General features: G+C 39.4%; 1 protein-coding gene across 2 annotated transcripts in view; it reads left to right on the forward strand.

The window, feature by feature from the left end:
* The first annotated feature begins 8,208 nt into the window (after positions 1-8,208).
* The window catches only part of LOC108272270 (ankyrin repeat and fibronectin type-III domain-containing protein 1), a 75,280-nt gene continuing 68,038 nt past the window's right edge, over positions 8,209-15,450 (forward strand). Inside the window, exons 1-2 of one of the 2 annotated variants that reach the window (XM_017480620.3) lie at positions 8,209-8,588; positions 14,430-14,492. In XM_017480620.3, coding sequence (XP_017336109.1) covers positions 14,476-14,492 — 17 coding nt within the window. In that variant the 5' untranslated portion in view covers positions 8,209-8,588; positions 14,430-14,475. The remainder of the gene's footprint in view (positions 8,589-14,429; positions 14,493-15,450) is intronic. The other variant, XM_017480715.3, reaches the window with a different exon arrangement.

The raw sequence follows: 15,450 nt of genomic DNA on the forward strand, positions 1-15,450 counted from the left end.
ACTGTATCACACACTTACTTAATAACACACTGTATCACACAATCACTTAATAACACACTGTATCACACACTTACTTAATAACACACTGTGACACACACTCACTTAATAACACACTGTATCACACACTCACTTAATAACACACTGTGACACACACTCACTTAATAACACACTGTATCACACAATCACTTAATAACACACTGTATCACACACTTACTTAATAACACACTGTATCACACACTCACTTAATAACACACTGTATCACACAATCACTTAATAACACACTGTATCACACACTTACTTAATAACACACTGTATCACACACTCACTTAATAACACACTGTATCACACACTTACTTAATAACACACTGTATCACACACTAACACACAATCACTTAATAACACACTGTATCACACACTTACTTAATAACACACTGTGACACACACTCACTTAATAACACACTGTATCACACACTCACTTAATAACACACTGTATCACACACTCACTTAATAACACACTGTAACACACACTCAATAACACACTGTATCACACACTCACTTAATAACACACTGTATCACACACTTACTTAATAACACACTGTATCACACACTCACTTAATAACACACTGTATCACACACTCACTTAATAACACACTGTGACACACACTCAATAACACACTGTAACACACACTCACTTAATAACACACTGTATCACACACTAACACACAATCACTTAATAACACACTGTATCACACACTTACTTAATAACACACTGTGACACACACTCACTTAATAACACACTGTAACACACACTCAATAACACACTGTATCACACACTCACTTAATAACACACTGTATCACACACTGTAACACACACTCACTTAATAACACACTGTGACACACACTCACTTAATAACACACTGTATCACACACTCACTTAATAACACACTGTATCACACACTCACTTAATAACACACTGTATCACACACTCACTTAATAACACACTGTATCACACACTCACTTAATAACACACTGTGACACACACTCACTTAATAACACACTGTAACACACACTCACTTAATAACACACTGTATCACACACTTACTTAATAACACACTGTGACACACACTCACTTAATAACACACTGTATCACACACTCACTTAATAACACACTGTATCACACACTCACTTAATAACACACTGTATCACACACTCACTTAATAACACACTGTGACACACACTCACTTAATAACACACTGTATCACACACTCACTTAATAACACACTGTGACACACACTCACTTAATAACACACTGTATCACACACTTACTTAATAACACACTGTATCACACACTAACACACAATCACTTAATAACACACTGTAACACACACTCACTTAATAACACACTGTATCACACACTGTAACACACAATCACTTAACACACTGTATCACACACTGTAACACACAATCACTTAACACACTGTATCACACACTCACTTAATAACACACTGTATCACACACTGTAACACACAATCACTTAACACACTGTATCACACACTGTAACACACAATCACTTAACACACTGTATCACACACTCACTTAATAACACACTGTATCACACACTGTAACACACAATCACTTAATAACACACTGTATCACACATTCATTTAATAACACACTGTAACACACAATCACTTAATAACACACTGTAACACAATCACTTAATAACACACTGTATCACACACTGTAACACACACTCACTTAATAACACACTGTATCACACATTCATTTAATAACACACTGTAACACTCACTCACTTAATAACACATTGTATCTCACACTAACACACAATCACTTAACACACTGTAACACACACTCACTTAATAACACACTGTATCACACACTGTAACACACAATCACTTAATAACACACTGTAACACACAATCACTTAACAACACATTGTATCTCACACTAACACACAATCACTTAATAACACACTGTAACACACAATCACTTAATAACACACTGTAACACAATCACTTAATAACACACTGTATCACACACTGTAACACACAATCACTTAATAACACACTGTATCACACACTGTAACACACACTCACTTAATAACACACTGTAACACACAATCACTTAATAACACACTGTAACACAATCACTTAACACACTGTATCACACACTGTAACACACAATCACTTAATAACACACTGTATCACACACTGTAACACACAATCACTTAATAACACACTGTATCACACACTGTAACACACAATCACTTAACACACTGTATCACACACTGTAACACACAATCACTTAATAACACACTGTATCACACACTGTAACACACAATCACTTAATAACACACTGTAACACAATCACTTAACAACACATTGTATCTCACACTAACACACAATCAATTAATAACACACTGTATCACACACTGTAACACACAATCAATTAATAACACACTGTATCATACCCTGTAACACACACTCACTTAATAACGCACTGTAACACAATCACTTAATAACACACTGTAACACAATCACTTAATAACGCACTGTAACACAATCACTTAATAACACACTGTAACACAATCACTTAATAACACACTGTAACACACAATCACTTAATAACACACTGTAACACAATCACTTAATAACGCACTGTAACACACACTGTAACACACAATCACTTAACAACACATTGTATCTCACACTAACACACAATCAATTAATAACACACTGTATCACACACTGTAACACAATCACTTAATAACACACTGTAACACAATCACTTAATAACGCACTGTATCACACACTGTAACACACAATCACTTAATAACACACTGTATCACACACTGTAACACACACTCACTTAATATCACACTGTGACACACACTCTCTTAATAACACACTGTATCATACACTGTAACACACAATCACTTAATAACACATTGTATCACACACTGTATCTCTCACACTGTATCTCTCACACTGTAACACACAATCACTTAATAACACACTGTAACACACAATCATTTATTAACACACTGAACACACACTGTAATACACAATCACTTAATAACACATTGTATCACACACAGTAACACACTAACGCACAATGAGACACTGTAACACACTAACACACACTGAACACACAATGAGACACTGTAACACACTAACACACACTGAACACACAATGAGACACTGTAACACACTAACACACACTGAACACACAATGAGACATTGTAACACACTAACACACTGAACAAACAATGAGACACGGTAGCACACTAACACAGACTGAACAGAAAATGGGACACTGTACATTTACATTTACATTTATTCACTTAGCAGACGCTTTTATCCAAAGCGACTTACAAATGAGAAAAATACAAGCAAATATACTTAATAAACTGTAATACACTCACACACAGAACACACAATGAGACACTGTAACACACTAACACACACTGAACACACAATGAGACACTGTAACACACACGCACACACCAAACACACAATGAGATACTGTAACACGCCAACACACACTGAACACACAATGGGACACCGTAACACACTAACACACACTGAACACACAATGAGACACTGTAACACACTAACACACACTGAACACACAATGAGACACTGTAACACGCCAACACACACTGAACACACAATGAGACACTGTAACACACTAACACACACTGAACACACAATGAGACACTGTAACACGCCAACACACACTGAACACACAATGAGACACTGTAACACGCCAACACACACTGAACACACAATGAGACACTGTAGCACACTAACACAGTTTGTAACACACACAGTAACACACACATAATAACACAGTGACATATACACTGTAACAAACACACACACACACACACGCACACACAAATACACACACACACACACACACACACACACACACACACACACACACACACACACACACACACACACAGTAAATACCTTGATGTGGTTAATAGCGAACACCAGTTTCAGAAAGTGTGTAGTCGCCAGATATTTAGTTGTGACTTGTAAGTTTAACCTTCTAAATGTTAAGATATGTATAAGAGTTAACATTTCACTGGGTCTTTATAAACAGAAGTGAGGAATTTGAGCCTGAATTAGTGTGAGGTTTGGGGTGAATCCCATAATCCCTGTGTAAATACACTACAGAGGGTGTTAAATAATGGCTGCTAGTCCCTTTGTAGTGCACTTTATTGAGATTAGGGAGTGAATGTAGGATTGAGCCCCTGTCAGTGATGTGTAGCATCAGAGATTGAGTTTGGAGAATGAAATAACTTTGATCTGCTGATATATGTGGCTGAACATAGGAAACACACAGGAAACACACAGAAAACACACAGGAAAACACACAGGAAACACACAGATAACCAACACACCGCCTTGTTTAGGAGCTAAATATGTTATTGCTCAGTGCAGGGATTAGAAACCTTAGGAATGAAAACGAAAACTAAAAACTAACAAAATGTTTCATTGAATGTAATTGAAAATGCAAACAAAAAAGTGAAATGTTGTTTTTAAAAGTGTTTAACTGGTTAATAATGTTATTCATTCCATTTTTGAGAAAGTATAGTGTAAAGCACAAACATTTTCCCAATAGGCCTAGCGTCCTGTGCAGAGCTTGTCATGTCCTGCTGGCTACAGGAAGATATGACCCAGTTGCTATAGCCAGGTTTTCCAAGATGGGCAGGTGGCAGAAAAATCTGTGTAGAAAATATTTTTTCCTGTGATTCTACAAGCAACAACTCACACTGCAAAGTAGAAGGACGGTCTGAAAACATTTATAATAAACACATGTTTCTGGTTAAAGGCTTTCTAAAAGGTTATCATATGTAAACAGTGTTATTAAACATTCTTTTATTTCATTCTAACCTGCTTCCAACTAAAGGGGTGTGTGGAGTGCTAGAGTAGGAACATAAAAATATTGTTTCTATTCATATTGAATAAAAAAAAAAATCGAATCCCTGTTTTAACACGTATTTCCTCAACAGCTGCTCCCTCTAGTGAAGAGATAGATGAAATGCATCCTGACAGAGATTTGATCTACACTGAGACAAGTACAGTACATGTGGCTGGAAATAATTCATCTGTAATTATTGAATAAGTTTAGAATAACTAGGGGGTTGCCTCATTAGCCCTTAAATTAAACAGTAGAGTAGGCTAATTAGTAAAGAGCAAATTCTTAAAATATTTTTCAATTCCTTAACGGTGTCAGTACTTTTGCCACATATGCTTTTCAGTCACACTAGTAATTTTAGACAATACAACCAAGTAATTTTAGTGGAATTATTTATAATCGCACTATCCGAAGTGAAACAGAAGAGGATGGGTTCCCTTTTGAATCTGGTTCCTCTCGAGGTTTCATCCTCAGGGAGTTTTTCTTCACCTTTACCTCTGACTTTCTCATTAGGGATTTTTAATTGAAAAAAAAAAAGTATCTGGATTTCTGTAAAGCTTTGTGACAATGTCTGACAATTAATACAAATATAATTGAAATAATTTCGAGAATTGTGCTAGCGAAACACTGTATGTAGTCATTTCCCCCATTCTCTTAAAGCGTGCCAATAATATGGAGTTGTTAAACTGTACGCACTCTATCCATGTGTTGTTACATATCCATAATATGAACATGACTGTCTTAGTTTTGTATATTGGTCTCCGTTGTTTCTTAAAGGTCACATGAAAAAATATGCAAACTGTCTCACGGATGCTGACCTGGTTCCTGGTTTCTTAACCAGGAACCTAATGGTGCTTTCACATACACAATGTTTAGTGTGTTTGAACGGAACCCTTGTGTGTTGTCCGCACACAGCAATCACACTCGGGTCCGAGACAATCTGAGCTTCCAGTCAAACTCTAGCAGTGCGAAAGTGAGTTGACTCAACTGCAGGAAGTGTAACAAACACACCGTATGATTATTTTTGGATTGTTGTGTTTTTGTAGATTTTTGAGTGGCATCAGAACAGTTTATGGAACAACAGAAGTGTAACATAATGGACATTGAACTTGGCAATTTATGTAGAACTATGACACATTTCTGTGGACCTAACTAAATCGTTTTTGATTATGGCCCCAGATAAATAAATATACTTGGTTTAATCCAGTGATGTAGAGATATGTTTAACCTTTCACCCACCACCTACAGTGCATCCAGAAAGTATTCACAGTGCTTCACTTTTTTATGGGGTATTGTTTGTATAATTTTGAGGAAAATAATGAATTTAATCCATTTGTAATAAGGCTGTAACATAACAAAATGTGGAAACAGTGAAGCGCTGTGAATACTTTCCGGATGCACTGTATACCATCATCAAAAATGGAAAATAACTCCAACACCAGGCAATTTTATAGTAAACAAGATCAATGGGCTGACACACATGTGGGCTAAAATTCTTGGTCTTTAACTCCTGGGCAAAAGTTCTTGGTCTAAATTCTGTAACTCTTGAGATTAATTACCTGGGCTAAAGATCATGATTTTTAATTTATTGTCTTCCCCTGGTGTAAAGTGATTTTTATTTCCTCTGATTACCTTTTTTTGGGGTTAAAGTTTTGTTCTTATTTGCCAGTCTTAGGGTTCCTGGCTTTAAACTTCTGGTCTAGAGTTCCTTGCATAAAATTCTTTGGCTTAAACCTATTGGACTGATCATAAAGTCCTTGTCTTTAAGTCCTGGACTACAGATCCTGGTCTTAAATTCCCGGGCTAAACTTCCCGGTCTTTACATTCTGATTCTAGGTTTCTGGGCTATAGTTCCTGGTCTTTAATTATTGGTCTGAAACCCTTGTTCTAAAGTTCCTGATCTTTATTTCTTGATCATATGTTCCTGGACTAAAGTTCCTGGTCCAAAATTGCTGGTCTTAAGTACTTGGGCTAAAGTTCCTGATCCATAATTCCTGGACTGAAGTTCCTGATCATTAAATCCCGGTGTTATGTTCCTGGTCTTTAATTCCTAGACTAAAAGTTTTTTACTTAGATTTTCTTGGTTACTCAAGGTTCTAGCTCTGTCCCTGAGCATTATTAGACACCATGGGTGTCTTAAAATGAATACTATTCTGGTAAGAACCATAATGAGCCCTGAACTCTATTTGCAAAATGCTTTAATTTCCAGAGCGTACCGGAACACTATTCACTGTGGTTTCTGTGTTCACATTGGGAAGGTGTAAGGCATGAAAATGAACAGTGTTTATATGCAAAACAAATAATATTCATGCAGTCAGTCATTATAAAACCCGTCATAAACCCTGACATTCCACAAATCATAGCGCGTGCGCATGTGTTTGTGTGTGTGTGTCTGTGTGTTTGTGTGTGTGTGTGTTTGTCTTTGTATGTGTGTGTGTTTGTGCGTGTGTGTGTGTTTGTGTGCGTGTGTGTGTGTGTGTGTGTGTGTGTGTGTGTGTGTGTTTGGTATTCAAATCTTTCTCAAAATATCACATTCACCTCCTGTTGAAATTATGCTAATTAAGAGACGATCATTGTGAGCTTCTACTCTGTTCATCACCTCACATTCTAAATCACTGAAACTTATTGAACAGCTAACAGTTAGCAGAGTAAAAATGTTTGTTTGTCTTTCACAGGTGTGTATAAAGGTAGAAAGCTATACATATGATAATTAATGAGGTAATCAGTTGAGGATTACAGGAATGTGTATTAGAAACTCACTGGATAAATGTTCATGGTCTTTAATTCCTGGTCCTAACTTCCTGGGCTGAAGGTCCTGGTCTTTAATTCCTTATGGTTTTAATTCCTTATGGTTTTAATTCCTTATGGTTTTGGTCCTTGTGTCCTGGCCTAAAGTTCCTGGGCTAAAGCATTTAATTTACATGGACCCTATGTCTATGTTAATTGTTTTTAAATTACTTAAGTTGTTATTTGAGTTTTTGAAAATACATATTTACTTAAATTACTCTTGACAGTTATTTCCTTTTTTTCTTTTCTTTATTCTTATCACAGTAAAATTTCGAACATATTTCTCTTTAATGTTTCCAAACAGCAACAAAATAATTGGCTTGACATGTGATTGTACATTAGAGTGGGGGGAAAAAAGGGGGCGGGATCTTCTGCGTGGCGTCCAATCACAGCGAGAAATGCAAATGAGTATGTAGATTTTGATCAGGAGGCGGCGCGCGAAAGAGAAGCATCCACGCGCATGGGAATAATGAATGAGTGAAAGGGGGCGCGAGATGGCAGAGCTGAGGGAAGAGGGATATCTCTGAGAGAGAGAGAGAGAGAGAGAGAGAGAGAGAGACACACACACACACACACACACACAGAGAGACACACACACACACAGAGAGAGAGAGAGAGAGAGAGAGAGAGAGAGAGAGAGAGACACACACACACACACACACACACACACACACACACACACACAGAGAGAGAGACACACACACACACACAGAGAGAGAGAGAGAGAGAGAGAGAGAGAGAGAGAGAGAGAGAGAGAATTGAGCTGTGTGAAGATCAGAGCTCTAAGTTTGTTTTAGGTGTGTTTAAGACCGCCAGAGTTACGGAGAGCGAATTCTTTTGTGCTGGAGGTATGTACGAGTGTGTGTGTGTGTGTGTGTGTGTGTGTGTGTGGTGATCATAGATCATACTGTACCTTCACATATCTAGATTAGTTACACAGAGCCGCTTTAACCGTTGAGATATCTGTGATATAAAGTGATTAAAAGTTAGTAACTTGGCATGGTCAAGCTTATAACTACTACATTCTCAAATCTCTTATAAAACGTTATAGCCTAATTTATTAATCTCACTCTTATCAGTGATTATGATCTGTAATGGTGAGATTTTAATACTTTTTGTTGTTATTTCGGATTTTTTTCAGTTTCGTGTCTCAAACGGCTCACTGTTAAACGTTTTCGTGCACTACATAGGGCGCACGCGCCGTTCTGTCAGGCGTTACGTAGGGCGCCTATATAGGGAAGATGAAGTTATTTTGAGATTCCGCCATGTTGTTCCTCAGCAGGGCTTCGCGCGGGCGCGTTCGTGGTTGCCACGGAAACAGTGCATCGAATGCCGAGCGCGTGACGCCTTGGTTACTCCAAACTTGATGGAGTTAGCAACATGCTAAAACAAACCGTGAGAGTGTGTGTGTCAGGAAAGAAAAAACAAAACACACACACACACACACACACACACACACACACACACACACACACACACACACACACACACACACACAGTGAAATCAAAGTGAACATTTATAGCCAAATTAAAATTTGCAACAAAGTTTTAGTATAAAATATAAATTTAAAAGATGTTTTTTTTTTATATTTATTATAGTCAATTTTTGTGCCTTATAATTGTAACTGTAAGAGCAAAATGATGAATTATCTGTGGGACTGGAAGTACAAATTTAACACTGTTGATTGAAATGTCCTGTGAGTGGATCTTTGTGTGTGTGTGCGTGTGTGTGTGTGTGTGTGTGTGTGTGTGTGTGAGAATGAGATTGTGTCTCAGGCAAGTGTGTGTGGGTCAGCTGAATACACATTGTACACATTGGGCTGTGTGTGTGTAGTTATGTCTGTGTGTGTGTGTGTGTGTGTGTGTGTGTGTGAGGAAGTTAGAATGAAAGGTGCATCCTGTATGCAGCGATAGCAGGAAAAGGATAGTTTTACACACACACACACACACACACACACACACACACACACACACACACTTAAGTTTGACACACTACACAATAGATGGAGGAAAGAAAATGACCTATGGACTGTGTATGTTTGTGTGTGTGTGTGTACATAAGGACAGGGATTTCCCTTTTCTTCAGGAGAAGAGATGATGTAATACATGTGTGTATGAGCTAAAAAGGAGTCTACTGCGATTATGAGATGAAGAAACTAGTAAGTAATACCTTTGTTGACGAATGAGACGCTTATATGCAAATAAAGAGGCGGGACTTTTTAGATATTTTGTTATTCTGCAATCCCTTTTTACGTATTTCACCGATGTCTAGATACGATCCTTATTTACATATTTTACTGATGACTGGATTCAATTCAATTAAATTTTATTTATAACAGTCAGCCACAACATTAAAACCGCCCGCATAATATCGTGTAGGTCCCTCTCTCCTTGTACCACCAAAACAGTTCTGACCCGTCGAGGCATGGACTCCACAAGACCTCTGAAGGTGTGTTGTGGTATCTGGCACCAAGACTTAGCAGCAGATCCTTTAAGTCCTGTAAGTGTGAGGTGGGGCCTCCATGGATTGGACTTGTTTGTCCAGAACACCCCACAGACGCTCCATCGGATTGAGATCTGGGGAATTTTGAGGCCGAGTCAACACCTTGAACTCTTTGTCATGTTCCCCAAACCATTCCTGAGCAATGTTTGCGTGTGTCAGGGAACATTATCCTGCTGAAAGAGGCCACTGACATTAGGGAACACCGATACCATGAAGGGGTGTACTCGGTCTAGGTAGGCGTTTAGGTAGGTGGTACGTGTCAAAGTAACATCCACATGAATGCCAGGACCCAAGGTTTCCCAGCAGAACATTTCCCCCATAGAACATTCTTCCCATAGTGCATCCTGATGCCATCTCTTTCCCAGGTAAGCAACGTACACACACCTGGCCATCCACATGACATAAAAGAAAACGTGATTCATCAGACCAGGCCACCTTCTTCCATTGCCCTATGGTCCAGTTCTGATGATCACATGCCCATTGTAGGAACTTTCGGTGGTGGACAGGTGTCAGCTCTGCAGCTACGCAGCTCCATACGCAGCAAGCTGTGATGCACTGTGCTCAGATCCTTACGCTTATCCATTTTTCCTGCTTCTATCATATCATCCTCGAGAACTGACTGTTCACTTGCTGCCTAATATATCCCACCCTTTTAACAGGTGCCACTGTAATGAGATAATCAATGTTATTCATTTCACCAGTCAGTGGTTTTAATGTTATGACTGATTGGCGTGTATAGCGCTTTTAACAATGGGCATTGTCACATAACAGCTTTACAGAAATCCGGATACCATTTTAATTTAAATTTATCCCTAATTAACAATCCAGAGGTGATGGTGACGAGGAAAAACTGCCTGAGATGATATGAGGAAGAACCCTTGAGAGGAAAATAAATAAAAAATAAATAAATCCCTTCAATGACTGTATACTATGGAGTCAAGCAGTGCTGAGTGTGTTAACAGGAACTGGAGTATGAGCATCATTATAGTTTTAAGTTTAAGTTTCTTGTATCAGACTGACATTATTAACTGTATAACTTATGAATATGAACATCAGAGCTTCCAACTGATATACAGTACAGGGCACTCCTTCCCCTCCACCACTTGGGGCAAAACGGCCCTAGTCCTCTATTCATCCATAATGTGGTGGAACCATTGGAGAGTGGTGCATTGGAGCGTGGAGCTGTTGGAGCGTGGAGCCGTTGGAGTGTGGAACCGTTGGAGTGTGGATCCATTGGAGCCATTGGAGCGTGACCAGAACAGAGGGTAAAGGGGAAAGTAAGAAAGGTCAGGAAAGTCAGGAGAATGCAACAGCGGGCCCCCACACAAAACCACTTTTACCTGACAAAAAGGCTTTGTCCACCTGACCGGCTCTGGTGCCCCCTTTTTATTGAGGTCAGTCAGTGGGCTGGTGACATCTCAAAAATGAAGTGCAATCCTCAGATAATATCCAGCCAGCCCCAGGAACTGCCTCATCCCCTTTTTGGTCTTGGGTCTTGGGCAGCCCATATTTGCTGCTGTTTTATCGATTTGGGGATGCACCTGCCCATGGCCCAAGTGGAAGCCCAGATACTGTATTTCCACCTGTCCAGTTGTACACTTTTTGGGGGGGGTGTTCTTTGAGTCCTGTCTGTCTCAAAATGTTGTAAATGCCCCTGCCAATCAGTACTGTAAATGATAAAGGAGTTGAAAAGGCCACATTTTTCTCGTGATATTAGCGTCAACAGAATCTGCCAGTGCCCCTTGTTTAAGTCCAGTGCTGATTAAAAGTGAGCCCAGAACTCTGGTATAATTCCACCTGCCTCCCGAGTCATCATCTTCACCCTTACACAGCGGGTTCTACAGATCGTTCTTTACATAATTCACCCATATCTAGATATGGTTGCTCCTTAAGTATTTCACGGATATCTAAATACCATTACTTTATACATATTTCACGATATCTAGATATGATCCCGCTTTACATATTTCACCGTATTTCGTATATATATATTTTAAGTATGTTTTGTTTATTAATGAATTATTAAAAATAGCAGTTGTTAAATAGCTTTGATATAAAAGGAGCCTGGGGTCAAATGGATTGTGAGAGTGAAAGTAGTCATCTGCTAACATCATTTACTAAAAGAAGTCGCATGTATATTTAACGTGTGTGTGTGTGTGTGTGTGTGTGTGTGTGTGTGTGTGAGTGTGAGTGAGTGTGTGTGTGTCTGAACCTGTACTGACGCCTGTACCAGCTGCTGGCCTGGGGGCACCCACCCACCCACACACACACACACACACACACACACACACACACACACACACACACACACACACACACACACACACACACAGTGTATACACACATCTTTTTTCTTTCTTTATCTTACTGTCTCTCTCAGTAACACCTGTCCAGGTGTGGCAGTAGTCTTAGTCATTAATTCAGTGTTAATCGAGTTTAGAAACTTCAGAGAGTCAGAGTGCAGCCAGAGGGAAGTCAAGTTTATACACGTGTGAGAGAGGAAATGGAAAGAAGAGTGAAAGAGAGAGACAGACAGTTAGAGAGACACACAGTGAGAGATACACACAGTTAGAGAGATACACAGTGAGTGAGACAGATTGAGAGACGGACAGTGACAGAGACACAGTGACAGTCAGTGAGAGAAACATTCAGGGAGACAGACAGTTAGAGAGAAAGACAGTGAGAGATACACATAATTAGAGAGACAGACAGTGAGAGAGACACAATGAATGAGACACACAGAGAGACAGTGAGTGAGATACTCAGTGAGACAGACAGACAAACAGTGACAGAGACACAGTGAGAGACAGACAGTTAGAAAGACATTCAAGGAGACAGACAGTTAGAAAGACATACATTTAGAAAGACAGACAGTGAGAAAGACAGACAGCTAGAAAGACAGACAGAGAAACACTCAGTGAGACAGATAGTTAGAAAGACAAACAGTGAGAGAGACACTCAGTGAGACAGACAGTTAGAGAGACAGACAGTTAGAGAGCCACTCAGGGAGACAGTGAGAGAGACACTCAGGGAGACAGTAAGAGAGACACTCAGGGAGACAGACAGAGAGACAGACAATGAGAGAGACACTCAGGGAGACATACAGTTAGAGAGACAGACAGTGAGAGAGAGACAGTGATAAAGACACTCAGGGAGAAAGACAGTAAGAGAAACAGACAGTTAGAGAGACAGACAGTTAGAGAGACACTCAGGGAGACAGACCGTTAGAGAGACGGACCGTTAGAGAGACGGACCGTGAGAGAGACAGACCGTTAGAGTGATAGACAGTGATAGAGACACCCAGGGAGACAGACAATGAGAGACACACACACACTTGCTTCCTTTAAGTGGTATATTACTGGGATACACACGTTCACAGACTGGGAGCCGTGGGATAGAAAAAATAATAACTGAACTGATATATAACACAATATTTATAAACTAGATGTGTTTATTGAAAGAAATTTACTTTCACGGTCCTGAAAGTGATGGAGTGATTATAGTGAGTGTGTGTTCAGGTTTATGTATGATCAGATGTTGCCAGATCTTTTCAGGGGAGAGTAGATAATGCATCACAAGAAGATTACAGGATGTTATTCTGAAGATAGTGTAGAACTTTTAAAAGTTTTTTACTCAAATTTCAAGAGCACTTCTGATGATATGTTGACCTATCAATAATAATAATAATAATTATAATAATAGGGCGCACGGTGGCTTGGTGGTTAGCACGTTTGGCATACACACCTCCTGGGTCAGGGGTTTGATTCCCACCGTGGCCCTGTGTGTGCGGAGTTTGCATGTTCTCCCCGTGCTGCGGGGGTTTCCTCTGAGTACTCCAGTTTCCTCCCCCAGTCCAAACACACGCATGGTAGGCTGATTGGCGTGTCTAAAGTGTCCGTAGTGTATGAATGGGTGTGTGAGTGTGTATGTGATTGTGCGATGGATTGGCACCCTGTCCAGGGTGTACCCCAGCTTGTGCCCGATGCTCCCTGGGATAGCCTCCAGGTTCCCCGTGACCCTGAAAAGGATAAGCGGTATAGAAGATGGATGGATGGATGGATAATAATAATAATAATAATAATAATAATAATAATAATAATAATAATAATAATAATCCATCTTTCTCTGTCTCTCCCTCCCTTTTTCTGTCTCTCTGTCTGTCTCCATCTCTCTGTGTTTCTCTCAGTGCAGGATGGATGGAGTGAAGTAGCAGGAGTAGAGGTTCACGGGGAATGGATGAACTCATAGAGTAAGTTGTGCTTCTCATTATCCTTCATTTATAAATAACACAATATCTATTTTTTATAGAACTGTTATAGTCTTCTGTTTATCCAGTGAAAGGGATTTAGTCTTGTGATGAACAGTTTTGTCTGTAAAGAAATGAAAAAACAGGAGGACAAATGGAGAAAATGGAGTTGGAATGAGGTTTGGAGAGAGAGAGAGAGAGAGAGAGAGAGAGAGAGAGAGAGAGAGAGAAATAAACACAAAGGATAGATTGGTTGCTTGTTGGTAGGAAACCTTGTGGGCGGAGCTACGGATTGACACTGACATCATCCAGTTAGAAATATCAAACAAGTGAGATTTATACGGATTTATACAGATACACCATCTTTATTATAAAGCACTGGTTAATATTCATTAGCTAATGCACTCTTTATAATATGTTATCATGTCTATAGTAACAGCTCATTCACAGGGACTTCGTTAATCTTTGATACGGTGAAGTTTTCTCCAGAATAAGGAGATGTTTATGTAACATGTACGGAAGGAGTCTCCAGTGTCAGAGGTAAAGCTGTAACTGTAAGTTTTCCCACATCTTCAGGACAGAGGAGTTTACTCTTCTTTACTGTTTCTCACTAACACGACGAGCTGCCATTTTTAATCTTAAGAGAGAACAAAGAGAGAGAATAAAGAGAGGCTGGAGAGTGTTTATTACAGATTTATTATTAATAACAGATAAACAGCAGTGATGGTCATGTCTAAACGAAGGAGAAACCCGAGGGACTGAAAGAGGAAGTGGAGGAAATGTAGAAGGGTAAAATTTAAGTTCTGGTCCTGACCCTGAAAGCTAGAAGATTCTCCAGATGATTCCAGGAACGTCATCAATTTCAGTTTGGAAGAGCACCAAGAGCACTCGGAGCACTGCACCCACACACTCCTGAGTGTAAAAGCTCACTGGAACCAGATGAGAGTTTATGATATAAATG

This window comes from Ictalurus punctatus, chromosome 1, assembly GCF_001660625.3.
Source record: "Ictalurus punctatus breed USDA103 chromosome 1, Coco_2.0, whole genome shotgun sequence".
Lineage (NCBI taxonomy): Eukaryota > Metazoa > Chordata > Actinopteri > Siluriformes > Ictaluridae > Ictalurus > Ictalurus punctatus.